Source organism: Castor canadensis, chromosome 11 (genome assembly GCF_047511655.1).
Source record: "Castor canadensis chromosome 11, mCasCan1.hap1v2, whole genome shotgun sequence".
Lineage (NCBI taxonomy): Eukaryota > Metazoa > Chordata > Mammalia > Rodentia > Castoridae > Castor > Castor canadensis.
Window position 1 is genome coordinate 19,080,886 of NC_133396.1, and position 27,352 is coordinate 19,108,237.

The 27,352-nt window shown below is 44.7% G+C and overlaps 1 protein-coding gene across 2 annotated transcripts; it reads right to left on the reverse strand.

The window, feature by feature from the left end:
- Positions 1–1,177: 1,177 nt before the first annotated feature.
- Positions 1,178–12,239, reverse strand: Ccr7 (C-C motif chemokine receptor 7). Of its 2 annotated transcripts, none has more exons than XM_020166055.2 (3): positions 12,139–12,239; positions 5,961–6,010; positions 1,178–3,160 (listed from the first exon to the last, which is right to left on the reverse strand). In XM_020166055.2, exons 1-3 carry the CDS (start codon positions 12,146–12,148, stop codon positions 2,084–2,086), a joined length of 1,137 nt encoding a protein of 378 aa, XP_020021644.2. In that variant the 5' UTR covers positions 12,149–12,239; the 3' UTR covers positions 1,178–2,083. The 2 variants fall into 2 exon arrangements, with proteins under 2 accessions (XP_020021644.2, XP_073901782.1); XM_074045681.1 differs by lacking the exon at positions 12,139–12,239 and adding an exon at positions 6,169–12,094.
- Between the last annotated feature and the right edge of the window lie 15,113 nt (positions 12,240–27,352).

Consider the following 27,352-nt stretch of genomic DNA (forward strand, 5'->3'; position numbering starts at 1 on the left):
AGGAAGGTACTGTCAATGTGCCTACTAGAGAATGGTATCATAACCAAGCAGGCTCCATTTTCAACCAGGATCTTTTCAATTGGGAAAATTGATAGTGTCACCTTTTTGTGCAAATGTATCAGTACCCCCTCACCCCCAGGCCCATAGTGATTAGGGTGCCAGGTGTTCAGACACCTTCCCAGGTATCACAAGTTGTACTAACTTCTCTGTTTGGGACAAGTCAGGGCTCTGGGTGTCCAGTGACCTGGACACCTGGTCCATGTGTGTGGCACCGTTCTCTTTCCCTGCTTTCCACAATGGGCATCTACACTGCTATGGTTTAAATGTGTGTGGTGTTCAACATTCACAAACTGGAGTTTAAACCCCAAGGTGATATTAGAGGGAGAGTCTTTTTAGGTAATTAGGTAATGATGAATAGAATAGAACTGATGTCCTTATAAAAGGGCTGGAGGGAACTAGTTCAGCTCTTATCCTCTTTGTCCAGGCTCCAGAACTGTGAGAAACACATTTCTATTGTTTATAAATTATCTACTCTGTGGTATTTATTTTGTTACGGCAGCATGAACTCACTAATACATATGCCATGGAGGACCCTTATTACTACTGACCAGTAGGGAAGGTCCTGGGTGTTCCTAGCTATCAAGCATCCAGCAAAGGGTCTCATACATCCTGTCTCATCAGTCCTATCCTAGACCCCTTAGTCTGGAGTGCTGTGACTTCTGAGCCCAGGGACCATCCCTTCAAACACCACTGCTGGGAGGCTGAGGGGACTGAGAGGGCCAGGGGCTCTACTTCCTGGCTGCACTGGGACAGACAAGCTGACCAGGATGAAAATGCCATGCTGGTAAGGGTAGAGGGAGTTCCCAGACACAGAAGTTACTGGGAAATTACTTTGGTCTTTCCAAATCTTACTCAGAGTGGCTTCTCTGGTTCATTGCTGATGGAATAGGCCTGGGTCCCATCCCATGTGCTCTGGAAGAGTGTTCACAAGACAGATATCCTGTCCTCACCCTCCTTCCTCCTCTCAGCTTCCTGGGCTGTGTCATTTGGAGGAGCTCAAAGCACAGCTCAATGACCTCGTGTTTCTGAGTTCTCTGAGAACTGAAGGCTGGGGTGGTGGGGCATGGGATGGTCAGGTGGGGTGTGGGGGATTGCCAAAGAAACAGTCATTTGCCATTTAGCAAAACAAATTTTCCCCTTTCTTTTAAAGCTGTTGTTTCCTCAAGGGAAAATTTTTATTTGTGTGTGAGTAAAATGTGCTCTCTTAATGAATTGAAAGCAGAACCTAAGAGAGTTTTTCTGTTTTGGTGATAAAGAACAAAGAAGAAGCTCACTGGTCTTCGGCAGCTGACACCTTTACCTTCCCTCACTCCTGACCTTTCCCCCATGTTCTCCTCCTGGTGGTTCCATGGTTTTGGTCAGGCTGTGGAAACACCACCACCTCCCTGTGGAGAGCAAAGAAGGAGCATCCAGGGAGGCACAGGTGCGCTTTGAGAGAGTTTGGAGGCTGCCATTTCTTGGTGGCTTGCACTGACAGCGGAAAAGAGAGATGGAGGAAGGAAATCAGATGGTTAGTCTGACTGGTTGATGGCTTTCTTTCCTTGATAAGCCAACAAGTCTCCTGCCATCTTGTTCTTAGAGACAAAGCCTAGTTTTCTGGAAGAAAACCCCTGAGTCTCTGCCCTCTTCTGCCCTTGAGTCTCTGGGTTGTCTTCTTTCTAGGTCAGAAGAAGTTTCATTCACGGGACTCAGCAGCTGACTTCCACCACCCTAGCGCCTACCAGCCCCATCCCCTTCACTCCAGGGGTGTAGATGGTTTCTTAACTTTCACTTTTGGCTGTTGGTTTGGGGACAACAGCTGTGGTTTGGGTGTGTTACTGGTTCTGGCATTAGGTTCTCAGTACGTCTCTCCCAACTTTGGTTGAGGTAGCATGGGTTGGTATTAGCTGTCTCCTGGGCCAAAGGTCAACCTGAATGGCCAGAACTGCTCTTCTTTCAGCAGCTTTTAGATGGGTCTTGAGTCATTGCATTTGCTCCCCAGGAACCCTGGGAGAGGTCTTTCTAGTTTGAGCAGAAGAGTCACCTATGGGGAGAAGGTGGTGGTGGTCTCAGCCTCCACACTCATAGAGGCACGCCGTGTGTACCGGCACGAAGACCACTGCCGGAGCTGCTCCTGGCTGAGGCAGCCCAGGTCCTTGAAAAGCTTGAAGAGGTCATTGCGGAACTTGACTCCGATGAAGGCATATAAGAAAGGGTTGACACAGCAGCGGACACAGGCCAGGCTGAAGGTGACATCGTAGGCAATATCAAGCTGCTTGCTGAGCTCGCAACTGCTTTTGGTGATGTTGAAGTTGGCCACTGTCTGAGCCAGAATCACCCCATTGTAGGGCAGCTGGAAGACTATGAAGACCACGACCACAGCAATGATCACCTTGATGGCCTTATTCCGCTCGAAGTTTCGTGCCTGGAGCAGGGTGCGGATGATGACGAGGTAGCAAAAGCTCATTGCCAGCAGGGGGACCAGAAAACCAATCACCATTTGGGCCACCTGGATAGTGATCAAGGCTGCCACATGCTCGGTGATGAGCGAGCATCGCCACGTGTGCTCGCTGGTGCTCCTCTGAAGGCCGCTGTAGAGGAGCTCGGGGGTGGACAGCAACAAGGCCAGCACCCAGATGGCCACACAGGAGAGCTTGCTGATGAGGAGCACGCGGGCACGGTGGCGGTGGGCGGACACGGCCTGGACGATGGCCACATAGCGGTCAATGCTGATGCAGAGAAGTAGCAGCATGCCACTGAAGAAGCTGATCTTATAGATACCAAAAATGCACTTGCACAAGTAGCCACCAAAGATCCAGGACTTGGCTGCACTGTAGGCCCAGAAGGGAAGGGCCAGGAGGAAGAGGATGTCTGCCACAGCCAGGTTGAGCAGGTAGGTGTCAGTCATGGTCTTCAGCCTCTTGAAATAAATATAGGTCAACACCACCAGCCCATTGCCCAGCAGGCCCATGAAGCAAATTATGGAGAACATGACTGGGAGGAACCAAGCCTTAAAATTCCGCACGTCTTTCTTAAAGCACACACTTTCGAACAAGGTGTAGTCCACCGTGGTGTTGTCACCAGTGTAATCATCCGTGGCTTCATCTTGGCACAAGCACACCTTTGGGGAAGGAAACAAGAGAGTAACAGTTCAGTTTAGCTTGGTGGGTGTAAATCTGGCTGGGATTTAACTGAGAGCAGTGGTTCCAATGTCTGTCCCCATCATCAGCCCCAACTGTGAACTTGCCAGACATGCAAATTCTCGGATGTCTTCTGAGACCTGCTGAATCAGTAGTTCAGAGGGTGGGGCCCAGGAATCTGTATTTTTCTGAACTCTCTGGGTGATTCTTAGCTTTGAAATTAATACTTCTTGGGCTGGGAGAATGGCTTAAGTGGTAGAGAACTTACCCAGCAAGTGCAAGGACCTATATTCAAACCCTAGTACCACCAAAAAACAAAACAAAACAAAACAACAGAAAACCCACGACAAAACCAAAACAATGAAATTAGCACTTCTCAAATTTTAGCATGTGCACGAATTACCTGGGGACCTTGTTAAAATGCACTTCTTGATTCTGTAGGCTGAGGCAGGTCTGAGACTCTACATTTCTATTAATCAGTAGCAAAGGTCTGAATTTGCCAACTCAGAGACACTTAGTAGTACATGAGCTGATGGTGGACTGGAAATAGTGTGAGCCTTGGAATCCAATGAGCCTTGAGCTGGTTAAACATACTTCCTCTCTCCTGTCTCCTTACTTCTTTTCCTGTTTGTTGAATGGAGAATTCTGTCTCCTGCGCACAATTGTGGTGACCTACCTGGCCCAGGTTCTGGTTCCCTCTTATGTGTGCAGAGGTTTTATTTTGCCCTCTGGAAACTTGTGAGGTTGGGAATGGGTGCCTTTATTTTGGAGCCTCCTTTAGATGCTGGTGGAGTTTTCAAGAGGGCTTACAAAATGCCTCAGATTTTGAGGGAAAAAATGTACCTGGGGTCCAGGTGGAGGAGGCTCTGTAGTAAGAAGGGAGGAAGGCAAAACTCCTGGAAAGAGGCTATACAGTGTGTGTGCAAGAACACCAAATTCCCTTCTGAGAGTGGGGACTGAATGACAGGGCCTAGGGGTGGATGCAGCTGTGACTGCATCCTTATGGGCAGCTATGCCCCTGGAAGGAAGTGTGGCTCTCTTTTCCCTCTCTCCCTCTGTGCTCTCATTCTCTCCTCTGTGCCTCTGTCTTCCGGCAGATCACAATCAGCAGGACTCAGCTGCTCTGGGCTTTTTTTAGCCTGTCTGCTTGCCTGGTGGTGAAGGTTCAGCAGCCTGCTGTGATTTTATCAATGGAGGGGCTCCTGCTGCCTGTGCCTCCATGCACAGTGATTGATGGGCCTGCTCTGCAGGGCGGGGACCTGGGCTGGAAAGCACTGACCTCAGGAGGCTCATAGTTCTTTCTCTGGTAACTGGGCTCTTAGCAGCTCAATGATAATCCAAGTTCTGCAATCATCACTGTCTGGTCTGGGGACAGGAGCCTTTTCTTTGGGCATTGCTAGCTTGAGAAGAAAAGTCAGTGGCAACTCCTTTTGACTATTTTGGGTATGGCTGCAGCCTGGGAATCTTGGAAGAGGCTGGCTGGCTTTGGCCTTCTCATGGTAAGACCCAAGGCCTTGGGTATGGGGGTCCCTGGACTTAAAGAGGCTTCTAGGCCTTGCTGGAATCCCTCAATTCCAGCAAGGAATTGGAGCCTCCCAATCCCTATGAAGTGTGCTTCCCCCACCAAGTCCTGCCTTCTCTCCTCCTCCCTGCCTTGCTCCTCCCCTCCAGCCTTGAAGCCTCTGCAGCCCACAGCCCCACCACATCCGGCCCTGTCTAAGGGGATGGGGGGGGGGAAAGTGAAAGAAGAAAGAGTCACAGCTGTCTTTATCCCCTCCCCTGTCTTCCAGCCAGCAGTACAAGAGGGGAGGGAGTGGTGATGGGGAAGGGGGCCAGGCTGAGGGTTGCAGCCCATGCTCTGGGGGATCTTTGGGATGGAGTTTTAGGAAGAGTGCCCAGCTGGGGCCTGCCTCTGGCCTGAGCTTCTGGAAAGTTGCCCCTCTGGCCTTCAGACCTGGGGGAGAGCCAAATTCTGAAGCACTGCCTCTCCAGGCTAGCCTTGGCCAGCCCCCCACCCCCCCAAGAGAGTTCCCATCCTGACAAACAGAGGAAACTTGACTCCACGAGTTACAGTTTCCTCTAACTCCAGCACTTGGTGGGGTGTATCTTCTGGAACTGAGAAATGGAAACTTGCAAGTTGGGGAATCTTTTCTCTTGCAGAATTCAGGCCCTTATAAAGTATGTGCTTCATCCATAACCCTCTTCCCAGTGTCTCGGCCCTATCCTTCCCCCCATACCACCCCCCCCCCCCCCCGGCCAAATAGGTTCCCATTTCATGAGAGAGAATTGGGTTATAGAGGAGTCTTTGAATAAAGGGGAGATAACTTGAGGGTGGTAGGCTAGTAACCAGGTCACTAGACCAGGGTACTTTTCTCAGTTCACAGGTGGGCGTAGCTGTGTATGCATAGGTGCAAACCAGGTTCCTTCACAGCCTTTGCACTTGGCAGCTCTGTTCTCTCCAAGACCTTGGTCCATATTTCTGTCTCCTGGGTGGGGAAACTGGAGATGGGTTGAAGATGGTGGTAAGTTACTCACCAGCCCCATGTTTTAATTTAAATAGGGTAAAGGAAGTCCAGAGAACATCTGTGGCTCTCCAGGGTCACTCAACAGATGGAGAGGGGGCAACAATCAGCTTAATGAATGACAGGTGGTGTGTCTAGGTCTTATTTCATTCTAGCAAACGCCCAGCTTCTCCATCAGTACCCTTGACTTGAGTGGGGGGGGGGGCGGGGGCGGGAACATAGAAGAGGAAACAGAGCTTCCCATAGCAGGAAATCTCACCTGGAAGATGACAAGGAGAGCCACCACCAGCACACTTTTCATTGGTTTTCCTGTAGGAGACAAGGCAGGAATGTTATTGCTTGGCAGGGACCATGATTTGTTATTAAAGAGAGCAGTAGAGGGGGAGATGCTGAGAACTTTCATCCCAAGCTCCAGGCACTGCATTTGCTGAAAGAGAACATCAGAACCAGATTGTGCCTTTGAATACCTGGCCAGCTGCCCAGCATCCCTGTCCTCTCCTCCTTTCCATCTTCCTCCACTCCCAGGTCCAGGAAAGAAGCAGGATCACAATGTGATGTGACCACTCCCCACCTCCTGCCCTTGCCTGTCTGAGCTTCCTCTGGTTTGGAGAGCCACTGTAGCCCTGACCTCCCCTTAGACTACTCCAGGGTCTGAGTGTCCCTCCCACTACACGTGATGCAAAAAGAGGAGGCAAGTCCCTCTTGTCAGGTGTGGTCAGGGTGTGTGTGCACACACGTCCAGTGGTGCCTTAGTGCCAGGAACCATTGGCCTAGGAGCATTTTTAGTGTCCCGGTGAGTGGGCAGCACATAGGAAGGTCCGATGTCCCCTGAGGGAGGTGGGCTGAGGAAATAGGGAATTTCACAGGGCTGGCTAGAAGAGTAAGGTTACTTAATGGTCTTTTAACAATGGAAGAGGGCTTTGAGGACCCACTGATTCCCTAACACCCTCTAGTTTACTGACATTTGGCACTGACTGTTGATCCCTTGCCCACCCCCTCAGCCTACTTTTGGGGGAAGAGACCCCTTTCCTTTTAGTTATTGTAACCCAGAATTGAGGACCTACCCAACAACTGTATGCCTGTGAATGAAGGGAGAACGTCCTGCTTGTCTTCCTAAGGAAGGAAATATAAAGGTGGCCCAAAAGGACCCTGAGAGCAGTATGGTAGGATGGGCACTACACACTGATGTAACTACTTTTTTTCTTAACTGAAGTGTATGTGTGTATTATCTCTCATTTAACTTGTTTTCTAATTCCAGGCCTTGGGGGAATGGGTGGGAGGGGAGCAGATTTGACTTCGGGAAGGTACATGGTCAGGAAGTTAGGAGGCTCCCTTGGTTCTGAGCCACAGATGGAGGCCTAGGGTTATCACAAGGCCTGGATGTGCCACACAGCTGCTTGGTTCTGCTTGTGGCTGAGTATTGGGCCTGCCTGACCACATTTCCTCCTGAGGCCCAAGCAAGGAGGACAGTGGACAGAGTAGTATATGTAGAAGTTTTACTGCTCCTGCCAGTTTGGGAGCATCCCCAGGGCATCAGCAGTACCTTTTTTGCCTTTGTAGCCCCTCACTGTCCCCCGAGCTTCACTTCCCAGTCAGAGTCTAGTACATAGGAGAGTCAGTCCTTGTGATGCCACACGTGAATGCTAAGGCAGGACCTGCAGGCCTGCCACAGCTCTAGTCTTTGTAGGGACCCACCCTGCTCCAGGCATCTCCTGGAGGTTGGGGGCCCTCTGGAGGATGGGGAAGCAGCACAGAGGTTCCTTGTCCTTGGCCACAGCGCCACCTGCTGGAACCCTAGTTGCATGACACCCAGGATGCCGCACGACTGGTGGAATGGCTGAGGCTGGAATTCAGGACTTGGGCGTTCCTAAGGCAGGGAAGAAGGGCATCACGCCACATAGATAAATCACTATTTCTCCCACCTCAAGCATATTAACTGCGCTACTGCTAGACACGTCCTCTGAAAGCACAGCTCTGATACCAACCCCCACTGCACCTTCATCTTAAATCTTTTGTACCCAGCACTTCATGCTTAGTCCGGCGGACATGCCCTCCACTGTCTACTTGAACCTGCCTTCTTAGCAGCATCTCCTATTTCTGGGGACCAGTAATCACTGTCCCCTCATCCCCAGCTTGCACCTGAGCTTTTGCAGATCCAGTAGGAATGAATCACTGTGCAACCTTTATCTGCCCTCTCTCACTCCCTGTTTCTTACTGAACTGACTCTTGAGCCCCTGAGTTTGAGGCCATGTGTCTGTGCTTAACCACATTTTCTTCAGGGTCCAGTGCACTGCCTGCTCTCCTCTGACTCATCTTGGGGTTCAGCGTTCGAGGTTTCTTTCAACACGTCAAAGTCTTTCAGTTACTCTAGAGAAAGCCTATTCTGACTGTCAGTGAGAACGAGAAACCTCAGAGTTTTGATAAGCCACAATAGGTGAAATACAAGGAGCAAGCACTGTTTCTGTTTTACTCTGTCTGTCCCTTCTCCTGGGCCCGCTCTCATTCTTTTTGTTGTGGGGTAGGGGACCTGAGGCGTGTGTGTGTTGTAGGTGTGTTGGACATAGGGGACAAGCAGGGGTCTAGTAGGGCCAGAACAGGCCATTTTCAAGACAGATAACAGAGGAACTTAGGGGAATTCTGGTGTGTGGCAGGAGGATCTGGTCAATGGCCATGAGTCAGATCAGGCCTGTCTGTTATAAAGTCATAAAGTAACTGGTTTTGGGCAGCAGTTTTAGTGGGACCAATGAAGTTGGGAATCTTGGGGGTTTAAGAAGTGGTTGGGCTAGGTGCTGGTGTTTTCTGAGTTATTGAGTTTACTGTAATGATCATCATGAAAAGAAAATTCCCTAGAACTACAACCTGAGCCCCCAGGCTGAGAAGTTGCCTGTCTGGGAGGAGAGGATTGCTGGCTGGCTGTGCCTGCAAGTCCTAAAACTTTCAGAGCCTTTTCCTAAACTCTATGCCTTTTCCTTCCTGAATTTTTTCACTTATCAGCACAAGTTTGCTCTTTGTTTGGGTCAGGAGAGGGGCAAGAGTAGGGAGAGAAAATGAGAGGCTTGGAGGACCCTCTTTCATGCAGTAGTCAGGGATGTGAGAACTGGTTGGATCTTGTGGTCACCATGATACCAACTGCTTTATCCAATGACAAAATTTGTATTTATTGAGCTCTCAATCTGTACCAAACTGTTCACATGTATAATCTCATTTCTTCCTCAGAAATTCTCTGTGAGGTGGGTACATCAATCATCCTCATTTACCCACGAGGAAACAGAAAGAGAGTTAAGATTAGCATCTTCCCAGAGTCACCCGCCTGGTCAGTAGCGGAGCCGGGCTTTGAACCATCCTACTCTGGAAACTGCACTTGCGACTATTCTTTTGTGTTGTCACTTAGTCTGCATGCATCTTTCCTTACTGACATCTTGTAAGCTACCCCCTGTGATTCTCATTCTATGTGCCAGGAAACAGAAGCCCTGAAATGTTAAGTCACTAGTCTGGTGTTACACAGCTGCTCAGAGATGGATCTAAGGTGTGAATGAGACAGCCAGGCTCAGCCTCTCACTACTGCATCATACTACATTTCTGATGAGCCTGCTGTGTGCAGGGTCCTCTGTGAAGCATGAAGGCAGCCCTCACTCTCCCTCCCCCCATTGGCTACCCACTTCTGATGCTTCTATTCCTTGAGTTCTCTCAGAGCTGACACTGCCTCTGGCTTTGCTGCCCTTTTGCTTTTCCCCAAACACCAGTCTCATCTTTGAACTCACTTAATCGAAATTCTTCAGTGGCTCCCCATAGCTGTTGGGGTGAGGTACAGACGACTCAGTGATTCCACATGGAGTTGTATAAGAATTGGCCCAAATGGTACCTTCAACCTCCTTTCCCATCGTCTACCTTGGCATGGCTCCTTCTCTCTGCTTCTCGCCACTTGTTTTTTTCTTGTCTTTCTCACATTTGCCAGAACTGACCACCCATGAGCCTGAGGCTGAGTTTCCAGGCTATCATGCTATGTGGAATTTTTAAACATTGAATTTGGGTGACATTAGGTGTGGCATGCACACCCTGGTTTATCCTCTACTCCCCTCTACTTCCTATAGCTTAGGTTCTCTTCCTCATTTATTCACCTTATTGGCTTCTGATGGCAGTAGAGTTAGACATCTCTGCCATGTCTTAGACCCCTTGTTCTTCCTCATTTGGTTTGACAACTCCTATACACCCTTCAAAACTCAAATTAAATGCTTTGCTGATCTATGCTCACAATTCTTGTCTTGTTTTGTCCTTATCCTCATTAATGCCGTATCTTGCTTTGTCACAGCAACTCATTGACATATATGTCTCTTTCTCCACCAAACCAGTCATCTCTGAATTCCTCAATCAATGATATAGTTGTCTGAAAGAAAGCACCAGGCAAAGAGGAGAGGTTTTTCCATAGCTACCCCCAGGCTGCAGCATTGCTCTTCTCCATAGCCAAGTTGCTGGAAGACCAGGAGGGATTGGCCTTGAATTTCTTCAGCATCCTCCTCTGCCACCATTTATGGTCAAGCTGTGATACACAAGTGTCTCATGGGTTCATTTTTCTTTTCTCTGCTTTTGAGAATTCTGACTGAGATCTGTGGCCCCATTTCTTGAAGGTAGGGAGGATGCCTCTGGGCTGCTCATTCAAATCATGAAAAAGACTGTCTCAGCCTTGGTTTGGAGTTTTCATTTTGTGTAACAGAAACCCTGTCTCCTCACACATCTTGCTCCCTGCTGGGCTGGCAAAGAGCAGAAAAACAGATACTTCGTGGCCCACCCGCCCTTCCAACGGCCCAGAGTCCGTTTTGAGCAAAGCTTCTTAGTGGCTTCCCTTCCTACCAACATTTTGGGTTCAGTCGTTGGTTCTCTCAAGTTGAGTGGAGAAGTGAGAACATCCCTTCCTCCAGGGCCACAGGTTGTCCCCACTCCCTGCATCAAAGCTCAGGTGTCCAGTACCCCAAACCTTGTGCAGGGAAGACACTGAAGGATGTGCTGGAGGCAGTGGGGGTCCATCCTTCCCTCTCTGAGTTAAGACATGTGGATGGCTTGAAATTGGCTGATGACTGAAGCCACCTGGTGTGGGAGAATTTACACTATGGAAACTGGCAAGTGCTACAAATTCAGAGCCTTTTCTCCATCCTGGGGGCCACCCTCTAAGGGTCAGTATCAGGAGGCCAGAGGTCTTCCAGTGGATGGTGTGGGTGCTCTGGGACTGTGCCAATGAAGGTGCTTATTTGGGGAGTGGGTTTGGAGAGCAGGCTGGCTGAGAGGAGAAGCTGGTAGAGGTTTTCAAAAACTAAAATTTACTTGGAGTCTTTCATTCATTTCCACAAACATTTTCCATCACATCCCCAAAGCTCCTGGGATGTACAGATGTAAGAATCAGATGCTGCCTTCCACAATTTCAGTCACTGGGTGGGGTGACTACTTTATTCATTCCATAGCTGTTCACTGCATCCAGACCCAGGGTTCAAGGTGGGCGGGGAAGGCAGAGATGAAGGTGAGGGCTGTGGTGTGGTGGGGAGAGGAGTGAGGGAAGCCCAGGGAACCTTCACTTTTTAAAGCCAACCCCTTGTGGCTTTGAGGCCACCGTGGTGCTTCACTTGCTGTTGAGACAAGCCATCTAGGAACCTGGCCTTCTTAGCCTCAGCTAGGTCTGACTTTGCAGCTGAGATTCATAACTGGGGTGTCTGGAGCTGGATGACCCACTCAGCACCCCTTGGGGCCCCCCTCACATCCTCTCTAGTTAAGCCTGACGTTAGACCAGAAGATCTTTTTACAGAGAGAAGCTGGCTGCCTGGCTGGAATACATGCAATTTCCTGGGGATAGGGGCTGTGCTGGAGGGCTGGCTATGACTTCTTCAAGTTAAATGCCCCTGACCATCTTATTTCACATTGTCCACCCATCCCGAACTTGCAAGAAGTAGCAGAAAAGCCAGTACCAAGCCGGTGAGATGTGCAGCAGAGAGAAAACAACAGTAGCTCAAATTTGCATTGCATGGTGCTATTGGCACCATGCCGTCACCTTGAATTTGCTCCTCCTCACACCCCAAGAAGATTAGGATTTAAATCTCAATTTAGCAGGGGACAATGGAGGGAACCAAAGGAGCGAAGTGTCCTGAGTCCTCCCAGGAGAATTTCCCCTGATGAAATGGGTTACCAGAGGTACCACAGGGCCTTCCTCATCACCCCAAGCTGAGAACGGTTCTGACCAGGTCAACAAGTCCAGACCTGTCACTTTTTTCATTCTCTGCTGTTTTAGAAAGAGACCACCTCAGTCCCCTTTTTCCTTTTTGGCATTCTCTAGAAGCAACCACCAATTTCCACCAAACCTCATGTTGCCCCATGCCTTCCACCCCTCACCCCACCTTCATCCCACAGGGTCTGCCTGGGTATGCAAGACCCAGGGACTGTTCCTTCTTACTCACCCAGATCCATGACACTCTCTGGGCGCTGAAACCACACAGGAAGGCTGTGCCCGCGTCTCTGTCTCAAGCTACCCCTGTCTGGGGAGGAAGTGGTTCCAGCCCCTTTTAAGTTGTGAGAAGAGCCCACCCTCTTCTCTGCCCCTCCTACCCCTGCTCCTCCCTTCACGCCTCACTGCCTCACTCATTGCCTCACTCTGACACCAATGGGTATGAGAAAGGTGACAGAGTGAAGCCCCACATGCTGGTCATAAGATCCTGAATCATCAGGTCCTTTATGTTCAAAAACCCCCCCTGTGCCACCTGGCAGAGCCTAGGTGGGGGGCTATTTATCAAATCAATACTTGTTTGTAGCAAGAGTATCACATGCCAGGCTGTGGGTAGAGGCTGCAGCATCAGAGCGATGCGCCTTCATCCTTCCCTTTGTTTTGAATGAAACTCTGATTGTCAGTATCCACTCAGCCAATAGCAATTCTCTCAGAAGCCAGCAGAGGCCAGAGAGAAGAGCATGGGAGGGATCCACCTGTATCACCTGCACGAAGCTCCTTGGGCAAGCGGTCACACAGGGGTGCAACTGCAGGCAAGGCTTCAATGATACAACCATAAAGTGAAAGTTTGTTTGTTTTTAGTATTTACAGATCCTGGGGTGGGAGGGAGGTACAAAGCATGCCCTCCTTACTTGTGGAGGTCAGGATCTAAATCTGAGAGCATGCAAAGACACCAGTGAGCCAATGTCTTTATTGGGTTTAGGACATTATGTAAAGTCATTCCCTTCCATCCTACCCCCTAGCCCCTCCCCTGGTACCTTTAATTGGTGAATTTAAGGCAAGCAGGCATGGAGGTCATGCTGTGACTGTGAGCAATTATCTGAATGGTCCACTTAAAGGACACAGAGAACCAAGCAAGGTGGTTCACAGCTATAATCCCAGCTACACGGGAGGCAGAATCTGGTGGATTGAATTTCAAGGCCAGCCCAGGCAAAAAGTCATTGAGACTCATCTCAACAAATAAACCAAATGTGGTGTTGCTGACCTGTCATCCCAGCTACTCTGGACCTGGATCATGGTCCAGGCTGGCCCCAGGCAAATGAGAGGCCCTACCTGGAAAATAACTGAAGCAAAAAGGGCTGGGGTGTGGCTCAAGTGGTAGAGCTCCTGCCTAGCAAGTTCAAGACCCTGAATTCAAACTTCAGCAGTGCCAATAAAAAATAAAAAAAGCTTCAAGAAAGAGGAGAGATGCTTCTGGTATCTCTCTCTCTCCCTCTCTCTCTCTCTCTTTCTCTCTTTCTCTCTTTAATCTCTGGCCACTTACTGGAGCCATTCCAGTGGGAAGATAGTATTGGACGCTATGTCAAAGGTGACTGAGACTTGCTCCTAGTACAAGAAACTTATATTTAAAAACAGATGCTGTGGCATCATAAAATTGTAAGCACTTTTTATTGCCTTGTCCTGGCTGGTGTCAGAGGGGGTACATATCCCAGACTGCTCTCCTGGCTTCTGGGCAGATTTGGTCAATAGGAGGCCCTGACAAATGATGGAAGGTAGAAGGGAAGTGATGAGCCAAGATGTATCTTTTCCTTTTTTTTTTTTTTTAAAGACAGTTTTATTTAGATATAATTCATACCATAAAATTCACCTTTTTAAAGTAAACAAGTCATGGGTTTTTATATATTCACAGAGTTGTACAAATATCCCCACAATCAATTTTAGAGCATTGTTTAGTCATGCTTCCCCATCAGAATTGTTAACAGCGACCCTCTATTTCTTCTCCACCCTTGCCTGAAGCCCCTCCTAGCCATTGTTCCACTTTCTGCCTCTATAAATTTGCACATGCTGGACGTTTCACATAAATAGAAACACAGAATATGTAAATATGTGTCCTTTGTGTCTGGCTTCCTTCTTCCTTTCTTTTTGGCAGTACTGGAGTTTGAATTCAGGGCTCTGTGCTTGCTAGGCAGGTACTCTACTACTTGAGCCATTCCTGTAGCTCTAGCTTCTTTCAATCATCATTTTCAAGGTTCATCCATGTCGTATATTTCAGGTCCTCATTCATTTTTGTGACTAAATAATATTCTATTGTGTGGATGTACCACATCTGGTTTATCCTTTATCAGTTGGATCTTTGGGTTGTGTCTCCTATTTAGCTATTCTGAACAATGATACTATGAATATTTATGTACAAATTTTTGGGCAGATAAAGGTTTTTATTTCTTTCGAGTCTATGCCTAGGAGTGGAATTGTTGGGTCATACAGTGATATACATTTAAATGGTTTGAAGAACTTTCAAACTGTTTTCTACATCAACGTGTATGAAGGTTCTACATATTCAAAATTTGTTATTGTTCGTGCTTTTGATTCTTTTCATCCTAGTGGTATGAAATGTTATCTCATCATGGTTTTGATTTGCATTTTCCTACTGACTACTAATGTTGAGGATCTTTTTATGTGCTTATTGACCATGTGTATATTTTCTATGAAGAAAATACAAATTCTTTGTCCCTTTAAAAATTTGGATTAATAATCTGGGTGCTAAGGACTCATGTTTATAATCTTAGCTATTGGGAGGCTGAGATCGGGAAGATCATAGTTCAAGGCCAGCCCGGGCAAATAGTTCATGAGATTCCATTTCCAAAATAGCCAGAGCAAAATGGATTGGAGGTGTGGCTCAAGCATTACAGCACCTGCTTTGCCAGTGGGAATCCCTGAGTTCAAACCCCAGTCCCACCAAAAACAAAACAACAAAAACCAAAGGGTTATTTGTTTATTTATTTGTAAGACAAGGTCTAGCCATATAGAGCACACTGGCTTCAAATTTGTGATCCCCCCCTCTCTCAGACTCCTCAGTGTTGGGATTATGGGTATTTGCCACCATGCCTGGGAATTTTAATGTTTTCGTGGTTCTGTTGGTCCTTTGTCTTTGTTTTTCTTTCCAGTGGGTATTGGGGATTGAAACCAGGGCCTTGCATATTCAAGGAAAACCATCTATTCCCTTTCTTGGACTGCTAGGTTTTAGTTTTAGTTTAGTGTTTTTTTTTTTTTTTTTGTACTTTTTTTTGGGGGGGGTTTTGGAAGGATGCAGTTTCTTTTTCTTTTGACACTTGTGCTTTTCGTGTTATATCTTAGAAACTATTATCTAATTCAAGTTTACCAAGATTTATTCTTATGTCTTTTTAGAGTTTTATAGTTTAAGCTCTTATATTTAGGTCTGACCCATTTTGAGCAATATATTTTGTATATGATATGAGGTCAGGGGGTTCACCTTTGTTCCTTATTGTGAATGCCTAGTTTTGCCAATTCTTTCCTCATTGAACTGTCTGGACATCTATGTTGAAAAATCACTTGGTCATAAATGCAATGGTTTATTTATGAACTTTCAATTTCATTCTATCTGTCCTGATGATCAGCCTGTCTTTGAAATTGGGATGTGTGACTGCTCCAACTTCATTTTTCTTTTTAAATGTTGTTTTGGCTAATCTGGGTCTCTTTTTCCTTTTCATGTGAATTTTAGGGTCAGCTTGTCGATTTTGGCAATAAAAACAGCAGGAATTGTGATAGAGATTGCACTGAATCTATATCAGTTTAGGGAATACTGCCACCCTAACTATGTTAAATCTTCTAGTTGATGAACATGGGATACAGTTTCATTTATTTAGGTTTTTTTCTTTAAGCTTTTCAATGTTTTGTGGTTTTCAGTGTGTACTTCTTTGGTTAAATTTATCCCTAAGTATTTCATTCTTTTTTTTTAACGTTCAAGAAATCTAATTTTATTTGTTCTTTCCAAGCTTAAAATAGGTGGTAAGAAATGACAGATGACTTTACAAAGTACTGATAGCATATATGTAGTTTCTGATATCTAGAATGGCATTATTTTGCAATAGTTTAAGGATTATGTTTTTATTGTAACTAAATATATAAATAAATTGCAAAGCTTTTATACCATTTCAGGAGGCATATAAAAAATGAATGCTCAGAGAGAAGATTTATACAAATCTAAGTGACTATAACCAGAAATGTTATGCATGGGGACTTCTAGCATCAAATTTTAATGGACAGAAATAAAATCAGAATCTAGTTCTTAAAGTTTAGAAAAACAAGGATTTCTTAAAATTTTGATCTGCTCTTAATAAAATTTATAAAAAGTACTAGCTTAAAAGAATAAAGAGTTTTGTACATCAAGATAATTTCTCAAGCCAGGTGTCAGGGTACATGCCTGTAATTCTAGAACTTGGGAGACTGAGGCAGGAAGATTGTGAGTTCAAGGATAGCCTGGGTACCTAGTGAGATCCTGTCTCAAAAATGAAAAAGTGAAAAAAAAAAAGAACAAAAAGATAATCCCTTGTGTTTTCTTAGATTTTTGATTGTTTAGGGAAATTAAATCTTAAGAATATTAAAGGTCTGATGGAGTGGCTTAAGTAGTAATGCACCTGCCTAGCAAGCATGAAGCCCTGAGTTCAAACCCCAGAACCACCAAAAACCAACCAACCAAAATAATCAGAACAGAATGGACCTGAGATATGGCTCAAGTGGTAGAATGCCTGCTTTGCCAGTGCAAAACCCTGAGTTCAAACCCTAGTATCACCAAAAAAAAGAAAAGAAAAGAAAAGAAAGAAAATGAAAGCATTACTCATTTTAAGGTCTTTTAATTGAAGTTTTATAATATATATGTTTTGCTGATACAAGTTTTATAAAATTTTAAAAGCCTGATGGCCCTAATATAACACTATCATGATTATTGTCTTGACATGATATAAAAGAACTTAAAGTATGTTGTGGTATTTTATTTTTTGATGCTATTATAAATGAAATTATTTGTTTCTTTTTTTTGGCTAAAATAACAGGAATTTAATCTTGGGGCCTCACACTTGCTAGGCAGGTGCTGTACAACTTGAGCCACATCCATGCACTGTACTTTTTAGGTAAGGTCTTGCATTTTTGCTTGGGTTGGCTTTGAACTGTGACCGAGCTTGTGTGCCACCACGCTCAGTTTATTGCTTGACATAGGGTCTCGATACCTCGATACCTTCCCCCCTACCCCGGGATGGCTTCAAACTTCTATTCTCCAGATCACCACCTCCAATAACTGGGATTGCAGTTATTGAGGCCAGCTACTATGCTTTGCCTAGTTTTTTTTTTTTTTTTCCCCGCTTTGGTAGTTCTGTAGTTTGAACTGAGGGCCTTGTTCTTGCTAGGCAAGGACTTGTTTCTGAATTTAATTTTCATTGCTAGTGTATAGGAATACAATTGATTTTTGTACATTTATCTTATAATGTGCAACCTTCCTGAACCCATTGATTGGTTCTAGTGTGTGTGTATGTGTGTGATCTTTAGGATTTTCCAAAAATAAGGTCATGTCATCTGGCAATAGAGATAGCTAATGTTTCCTTTTCAATCTGGATGCCTTTTGTTTCTTTTTCTTGCCTAATTGCTCTAGCTAGAACCTCCAGTACAATGCTGAATTGAAGTGACAAGAGTCACTGGTCTTGTTCCTGATCTTAGGGGAAAACCAGCCTTTTCACATTAAGTATGTTGTTAGCTGTAAGTTTATAAGAGGTGGTCATTATCATCTTCCAAGAAACAATTCCATTTAAGTCACATGACTAAGTTATTTATTCCAGGAATGCAAGGTTGATCCAACATACAGCCATACAATCCATATAATACACTGCGGTTAATATGGTAAGGATGAGAACTTGCCTTGGTAGATGCCGAGTGAACATCTGATGGGATATAGCTGTTGGTCATGCTATGTAATCACTTTAAATATGTTGCTGGATTTAGTTAATATTTTGTTGAAGAATTATTTGTTTATATTTATAAGGGATATTGGCCTGTACTTTTTTTTTTTTTAAATCTTGTGGTATTTTGGTGTGGTTTTGGAATCCAGATAAATCTAGTTCAATATTTTTCAATTTTATTAATGTTTTTAAAAATCAACTTTTGGTTTTATTGGTTTTCTCCATTTTTTCCAGTTCTATATTGTCATTCTAGTCTTTATTATTTCCTTCTTTCTGTTCGATTTGGACTTAGTTCACTTTTTTCCTTAAGTTGAAAGGTTAAGTTCTCTATTTGATATATATATATATATATATATTTTAAATACATGGGCATTTATTGCTACTAATTCTCTACCAGCACTGTTTTAATTACATCCCATAAGTTTTGGTATAATGTGTTTTTATTTTCACTCAGCTCAAGATATTTTCTAATTTGCTTTGTGAGTTCTTTTTTGACTCAATTGATTATTTAGGAGTACGTTGTTGAATTGGTGAATTCCGCAAATTTCCTTCTGTTATTGAAGTGGTCAGAGAACATACTTTGACCTCAATTCTTTTAAATTTATTGAGATTTGTTTTATGTCCTAAAGTATCCTGGAGAATCTTCCATGAGCACCTAAGAAGAATGTATAGTCTACTGTTGTGAGCACAATATTGTATAGATATCTTGTTAGGTCTAGTTAGTTCATAGTGTTGTGAAAATGTTCCATTTCCTTATTGATCTACTGCTTAGTGGTTGATCTATTATTATTATTATTATTAACAAGTTCTCAGTATGCCCAGGCTGGTCTTGAACTCATAATTTATATTCTCCCACCTCAGCCTCCTAAATTCTGGGATTATAAATGCTCACCACCACACCTGGTTATCTGTTATTAAAAGAAGGGTATAATTAAGTCTTTGACTATAATTGTTGAACTTTAATTCTGTCAATGTTTGCTTCATGTATTTTTGGGTTCTGTTGTTTAGGTGCATATATGTTTGGAGTTGTTATTTCTTCCTGATGGATTGACCCTTTTATCATTATAAAATGTCCTTTGTCTCATAAAGCAATTTTTGTTTTTAAGTCTTTTATTAGTGTAGCTATTCTAGCTCCATTTTAGGTTCTTTTTGTATGATCTTTTTTTTAATCCCAGGATGTTTTTTCCCCCTCTGGTTCCAGTGGCATCCCACCATTGGCAACATGTTTTTGATTCATCAGCCATCCCCTACTTCTGTGGTGCCAGAACCTACTGAGAACCCCATCCGGATTCCAGCTCTGGCACCAGTTTCTGGGCTGTGGTAGCATTACTTTCTCCTTGTGTCCCTACAGCTCTGGAAATATGATAACTGTGGTGGCCTTGCCATCCCTTGTTTGGCCTCAGCTCTTTCACCACCTGTATTACTGGTTTCTTCTATTAAGGAACTGCTTGGAATACCTAGAGTGGCCCTTGTTTGCTTTGATCCTGACTGATACAAGGTGGTTCCTATTCCCAAAGAACATACAATAAAGAACAAGTTAAAGTTAGATTTTAGATTATACCATGTTGTACATAGTCATGAACAAGAGCAAGTATGACCCAGGGCTGTGTCTCAAGCAAGGGAAGGAAATCCAAGATTGCATAGGGCTGGACAGAGACATACACCAGGTAGAACAGATTTTCTTCTCCTTAGAATTATGAAGCGCGCACACACACACACACACACACACACACACACATGAATTATGAAGCACATTCAGTTGGGGTATGTACAGTGCACTTAGCTCTTCACCAGCATTCTCTTCAACCTTGGGTAAGTTGCTTCTCCTCTTTGGACTTTTGTTTTCTCAAGTGGAAAGTGAGGTGGGTAGACTGCCCAAAATATACTTAAGCTTGGGCTTCCTGAGACTCGGAAGTCCAGGATCTTTTTGTGGCATCCTGCTCATTGTTTAGCTATTCTTCATTATTCCAAATTCCCCAAAGACAGACATGAGAAGTCCTTAGCAAAGTTTCCCATTAGCTGCAAAGTTTTGGTTATTCTCATAGCTGGCATTTGGGGCCCACTCAGTTTTAGGGATATCAGTAATGTCTTGTACTAGGTGGAAGTGACTCTAAGAGATTATATATTGGCAAGTGTGTTGGTAAGAAAGGCCAGGACAACTTCAGTTGGAATTATTCCAGAATCTTCTTTCTGAATCCTCTTTGCATCTGACAGATGTTTCTTAGAAAAAAACGAGCTTAAAACCAGAATACCTGTGTTCCAATCCTACCTCTCCTATAACTCTCCTTGGGCAAGTCACTTCTTCTTTCTGTCTCTTGGATGCCCATCTGATAAGAAAAGGGATTGGATTACGTAAACTTCAGGATACTTTCTTAGGTTTATCCTTTTTATCCCAAGAACTTTCTTCGTTCTTAAGCTAGCATAGGCCCTCACTGCAGGTCGCAGATTAGGAGATTTCATGAACTGTCCAGGCCAGGCCTGGAGAGCTTTGTGGCAGATATGCCATGTTACCAGGGGATAGATGGCTGCTCCTGGTTCTGATTTCCACAGTGGTCTCTGTCTGGCACTAAGTTGTACTGCCCAACCCAGACCCTATTTCTCCCCTCACTGACCTTTCTGACCCCTCCAACTCTAGCTGCATGGACTTTGCAAGCCTTGTCTTGGGAGACTTCAGTTTCAGTTTTCTAGCTTGTCTCTGAGCTAGGAATGGGGATTCCCAAGTATTTCTCAGTACTGATTTTTGCCCTTCCCCTTAGCGTGTTAGTGTGCAGTTAGTATTCACTGCAAACCCACTCTCTGTGAGAGGGACAATAGAGGAGAAGCCCAACATTACTTTCTAAGTCCTACCAAGGCCCAGGCATGCCCTGCCTTCACTGATCTATCTCCTCTGAACTTTCTTAGCACTGAACTTCAGAGACACACAAATTGGTGCATACATCAAGGGCATATGAACTTGCTTTCAGTTCTAGAATAGATTTTGTGCATCTTAAAAACAAGATTGTACCATGTACTTTTTTGGTAGTCTTTGCAGTGTTGGAGCAGTGTTATTTTAAAAGCAGATTCTTTTATATAATGCAGTATACTTCAATAGTGTCTAGGATAGAGCTATATCTTCTATCCTAGGTTTTCTTTCATCTTACTTAAGAGCATGTGTTGCATCCTTAGCAAGAGACTTGAAGGCAGTTCCTTGAGATTTCTGCCTCGTTTACTCTGGAGAATCTTAAACATCAAAGCAGGAACTCTAGAAGTGAAGACCTGTATCAAAGCTCAGAGTTTCCTGAGCACCATGCATTCAAGCTGTGATGGGGATGAAGTTTGTGTTGTGAGTGAAGTCTCGTTCTCCAACTGGAATGTCATGGACATTCCAATGTGTCCGCACAAAGGGCGCATCCACAGGACAAGCCAAAAATTATCACGCTTCCTTACATCTGAGGTATCTTTGGACCACTTATCTTTCAAAAACTGAGTGTCTTATAGAGGTGGAGGCTGTTCAGCACTGAATACCTAAGGAGCTGGTATTTAGTAAATGTTTGATTAATTGATGGAGTGATTTCAACCTTTTCCTATAGTGGCAGCACTCTCTCCCTCTATCCCTTTCTTGGGAAAGCCCTTCTTTCCTACTTTTAGATTTCCTCTGTTGGATTCTGCAGATCCTCAAATCAGCAGTAGCTTGATGAAGAACAGAGAACACCCTGCTCCTAGGAATGGGCTCAATATGCTTTGTTTCCACAGTGACTTCATTTATTATCAACAAATATTTCATGAACACTATTGCGTAGCATGGCACTGGACACTATAGATTCGAAGATGAACACATGTGGTCCCTGGCCCTGCCAAACTTACATGAACCTTGTGGATATATTTGTCTGTTTGGGCTGTTATAATAAAATACCATAGGCTGGGTGGCTTAAACAACAGAAATTTACTTCCTCACAGTTCTGGAGGCTGGAAGTCCAAGATCGAGTTCTGGCAAGGGCTCTTACGAACTAATCTTATTGAATCAGGACTCCACTTTTTTTTTTTTGCTGGTACTGGGGTTTGAACTCAGGACCTCATGTTTGCAAGGCAGGCATTCAACCACTTGAGCCACACCCCTAGCCCTTTTATTTTGTTTTAGTTATTTTTTGGATAAGGTTCATGCTTTTTGCTCAGAGATGATTTCAAACTGAGATCCTTTTACCTATGTTTTCCTAGTAGCTGGGATTATAGACGTGAACCACCACTCCCAGCCAAGACCCCACTCTTTTGACTTTGTTTAACCTTAATTAATTCCTTAGAGGCCCTATCTCCAAATGCAGACACTTTAGAAGTTAAGGTTTCAGCCTATGAATATATGGATGGAGGAAACAAAATTTCAGTATATAATAGTGGGGGTGATTGACAAATGACAATTATCTATAAACACTGTGGGTAAAAGTATGAAAACATACATGAGAAAGTATACCTTAAATTCAGGATGGTAAGGAAGGACATGAAAATAGAGAAGGGTTCCTGGGAGCTTAAACTGTATTTATTAGTGATTATTAGTAATGTGTTGTTTGTTATAGACAAAGGTTTCCATTGTGTCATTCTTTATAACTTCATGTACTAAGTATTTCATAATATTTAAAAATCATGGAAGATAAAATTATACTATAATATAGTAAGACCTAACCGGGGGGACAAGCTTAACATGCCATAGGAGGCAGAGGAGGAGAATCAGGGAAGGCTATGGAAAAAGTGGTCTCTAAGGGGAAGTAGGAGTGGCCCAGATGTAGGGGGGAAAGCAGCAGTGAGTGGTCAGAAGTGCTAAGTTCAGAAGTCTTGCCCAGTTGAACTCCAGTGGGTTGCTTACTCTTCTGACTCACTCAATTTAGAAATTCAGAGGACAGGGAGAGCCACACTGTTTAACTTGACCTTCTTTCAGGAGTGTTATAGCCTATGGGCCAATTTTCTGGCCTTTGGTGCCTGGTTAATGGCTAGTTTGTGCATGGCACATGAAATGGCTTTGAAATGAAGGTCTCTTTGCTGCTGTGGTGTGCAAAGTCTGAGGTTATGCAAAGTCTTTCTCAGAGTTGACTGTTCCTAGTCTATGCCTGTTTGTCTGTACATTCATTCATCCGCTATCCATTTACAGAGCACCTACTTTGGGAAGTATTAGGCCAAGTGCTCAAGCTTTTGAAGGCCCATCAGCTGTGATCTGGGCCAGGGTGCTGGCCAACTACTGGAAAATAATGTCTCCTCATTTTTATGGGGCTTCCAAATTCCAAACATATTCTTATACCTGACCTCATTTAACCTTTGTGGCTGTTGTATTTGGTAAGTTTCTATTCTGAGTCTTGAAAGAGAAGAAGTGACTTGACCTTTGACTCCAAACTAAGGGGCTTTTCCCACTATGTCAAGCTGGCTTTGCTGATGTGGGGTATGGGATGAAGGGCCCCAGGCTATGGCTGCCCCCTCTCTGCCTGGAAAAGATGCCCTCAGACAAGGTTTGTTGCACCCCACCCTGTTCTCTGAGAATGTGTGCCACTGTCCTTTGGGGAAATCCTGCCCATGAACAAACACTTCTGAGTATAAGCAGGGACCAGTACCTGGAAGTAACCTTCATAGCCAGGTCACTTGACCATTCCACTGATGCCTTGGTTACTTTCTGGATAAAAGAAAACTTAGTTTCCCATAAACTCAGCCTCCTATTATCCTAAGAGAGAGCGGGGTGAGTCTTGAGACCCCTAAAGAAGGTCCTGGATCTGGAGAGATCCAACAGAAGCCAGACCAGAGTCCCCTGAAGGGAGCCAGACCTGCAGAAACTTAGTTCTGCCTTTCTTGCCCAGGGAACCCTGATCAAGTTTCTTGGCTCCACCCAGATTGTCTAATGGCATCCAGTCCGTCTGGGCTTATAATTCAATGAGTGAAGTCCAAGATCACACCTCCCACCCAAGCCCTTACCTCCAACTTCTATTTTACTTATCTTGGGAATGATTAGTTCTTATGTGAAGCCAGGGGAAGTGACACCAGGACTGCGTAACCCAACAGTTAGATGTGACATAGATTTAGGGACACTTAAAATTTGAGATAAGGTCAGCTTTGAACTTCCCTAGATGTTTGTAATCAGAAAATCTAGAAAAAGAAGCTCTTTTAATTTCAGCATATGAGTACATTTTGTGTTGTCTGGATAGTATTAGGAATTATGTTTGAAAGAAAACTATAGTCCTTTCAAGGGTTCAGACCTTGGGCTGCCAAGAGGGAAAGGACCAACAGGTATGAGGTGAGGGGCTTTTCAGATTATAGGAGGAAGAGGATGGCTCCTCAGGAGGAGAAAAGGGAAGAAGGGCTGGGCACAGACTGGTGGGAGGCCTCAGGTTGCCTTGACACCTGCACCACGGCTGGGTGGTGGTTTCCTGCACTTGTCAAGACATGTGAGTGAGAGAACACAATGGGTTTGCCTTGGCAGGAAGAGGCTTCCTGTTTTGCTGCGTGGGTTCACTTTGGGCATTGTGAGGGCGAGGCTTGTGTGTATCTGTTTTTCATGTTGCCGGGCTCCCTATGGGTACAGGTGAGGAGGGGTCTGAGGTAAGAAGGTAAGGTAAAAGCAGGGGAACAGTTTATTCTTCCAGAATTGCCTAGCTAAACCTCACACCATAATAGTTTTGGCCAACTAGAACAGGTGAGACTGGTCACTCTGCCTTGCTGTCCATGATAGCTTTAAGCCAGAGCTCTTGTGTTTGGCTAACGGCTGCCCCAATCCCCCTGGTTCCTTTTGTCCTTTGGTGAGACCCAGTGTTGACTCCTGTGGTGACCTTTGTCTTGGTGAGGTGACAAGGGTGACAGGAAGCTTGGACTGAAATAAGGTCTGTGGTGAGAACAAGGGAGGAAATGATGAGATTGGTCTCAAGTGAGGTATTAGAAAGTCAAATGCCCACTCCCTGCCCCAGCCTGCCCTCCACAGGGCCCCCCTGCACATTTCACAACTAAAATCACACATTTAGTTGCTCAAGTGTCTTAATACTTATTTAGCCTGAGACTATCTGCTGCAGTGGAAGAGAGGTAGGCTCAGCTCAGCCAGACAAATTTCCATGAACTCTTTTCTTTTGTTTCCTCATCTGGGAATTAAGCCAGATGATCTTGGCTGTCCTCTGGTCTCACTTTTGGGAGGTGATCCCGTTGGTCTTCTGCTGGAGAGGTTCAGGGAAGCTCAGGTTATGTGCATTTAGGAAATCCTAGCAGAGCTTTGGTCAGAAAGGAAAGATGGTGGGAGTCCCGGCGGCATCTGTTCCTTTCCACGTCGTTATTTAAGAGACAGTATCTGCTTCTTCTGTCTCCCTTTGTGGCATTGGAAACCCTTCTCAACCTGGCCCATTCTACATCTCTGGCCTCTATATCCTGACTTCCACTTGCACTGCTTTTTGCTCCAACCATACCAGGCTGCTTTGGAGTTCACAAAAATAATGAACACTTTCATCTTTCTGGAATTTTCTGGCTGTTCTTTCAGGCTAAGGTGCCTCAGGCTCTGTCTCCCTTCGTCAGATTTTTAACTCATCAAGACCCACCTCAAACAGCCCCTACCTCCTGAAGAATTCTTAAAGCCCCTGAGCCCACAGAACGCTGTTCATACTGCTGCAATAATACTTCTCAGTTAAATTTGTATCATAGGCACAGATGCATCTTTTTCTCTATCAGCTGACAACTATGTGACACCTTATTTGTTTCTCACATAACAAAACACCTTGTATATTCTTGATGCTCAACCAAAGAACACCAAGAGTTAAACTGAAGCATCTTTCTATGGATTTAGCCCCAAACTGCTCCACATAGAGCCCATGAAAGAGTGGTCATCCCTTGGTACTGATAGGGAAGAGGTGGGCAGAGGAGGGAAGCTCAATGAGATATATCCCTAGCTGCCTGCGTGGCCACCTGTCCCTGGTCCTCAAAGGTCAGTGTTATTTTTGGCTTTTGAATATGGCTCATAGGGTCCCTGCTCTGGGCAAGCTTCCAAGCTGGGTAAAGACCACATTCTGGCCTTCAAGAAGCTCTTAGACTGATAGGCATGTCACAAATTCCAAGGATGTTCTAGATTATTTGAGGAAGGATAGGAGCTAATACTTAATTCAGCACCGACCATATGCCAGATCCTGAATCTCTGCATTTAATCACAAAACAACCTGTGCTGTCAGCATTGTGATGCCATTTTAGAGAAGAGGAAATACAGATAAAGAAGTTAAGGACTTTCCCAAAGGAGACTCATAGCCAGTAGCAGAGGGCCAGGAATGGAACCCCCCATCTGTCTTCTTTCTCCTATACCATACTAGTTGAACAAGGAACTCAGCCTCACAACCACTGAAAACCCCAAGGTCAAATGCTTCTGCTGCCCCCATATCAGCAAAAATAGAAGCTTCACACAGCCCTGGTGTCCACATACTACTCACTTGTGAATCAAAGTCTACAAAAGTGTGGAGAGTAGGTCATATGCCTGTGTCCTAGCTACAAGGGAGGCTGGGAGTTTGAGTTCTTCTACTTGGGGAGGCAGGACAAACTTGGGGGAATTTCCTCAAGAAAGGAAGGCTACTCATAAGATGGTGAGTAACCATGAACATGACAGATGTCCATTATCCTGACTCACCCTAAATGTCATACCGAAGAAAGTTAATTTTTATGCTTGAATACATTCCTCTTTTACTTTTTTTTCCCCTAACATAATCAAAGTCTATACATTCCCCTTTTAAGACCCTGTTCCTTTCTTAAAATGTGGTTTGGAGCAAAAAGTTTTTATTATGATATTTTTTGAAGTGTAATTTACATATAGTAAAATTCACCCATTCTAGGATACAGTTCTAGGGTTTTTTCTTTGCACCTTCCTTTAAAAAAATGCATACAATTGCGTAAACACTACCACAAATAAGATACAGTATTTAATGGTTTCATCACCCTTTCTTCCCCAAATTCCCTCGTGTCCCTTTATAGTCAACTCCTTCCTCTACCACCAGCCCCTGGGAACCACTGATCAGGTTTCTGTCTATAGTTTTTGGAGCAAAGACTATTAAAGAACAGAAACAGAGTAGAAGAGATTCTATTAATAAATACCAATGTATGCATGTTGGAAACTCCCCCCTCCTTGGGGAGGAGGAAAAAAGCAAAGATTATTGCAACTAGATTGAAATGATCCAATGTTAGGTTTAAGGTTTAACTCAGGAAGAAGGATGAGGTCCTGTTGTAGTTGTCACTCACAGTGCGAATTCCCATTTAAAGTGGCAGGTAGACAGCATGTGGAATGAAAGTAGTGGTGCCCTTAGCTAGGATGGAGGGAGCCACACATTAGAGGCCATCTCTGTCTTTCTTGAGACTGTTCTCTTAACTTTCAGATGGAGGACAGGGTCATGGTGGGGCTCTAACTCCCTTGCTTTATTTCTCCCAGAATTCCTTCAGCCAGAACCTTGAGCCACTTTCAGACCTACACAGGCCTGTTCCCTGGGACGGTCATCCCAGAGCACAACCAAACTGTGTGCCTCC

What these genes read in the sequence shown, in the direction of transcription:
- Ccr7 (XM_074045681.1), bottom strand. An exon ending in CTCTCCTTGTCATCTTCCAG is followed by an intron (nt 3,161 to 5,960) that starts GTGAGATTTCCT and finishes CCTTCCCCAAAG; the next exon opens with GTGTGCTTGTGCCAAGATGA.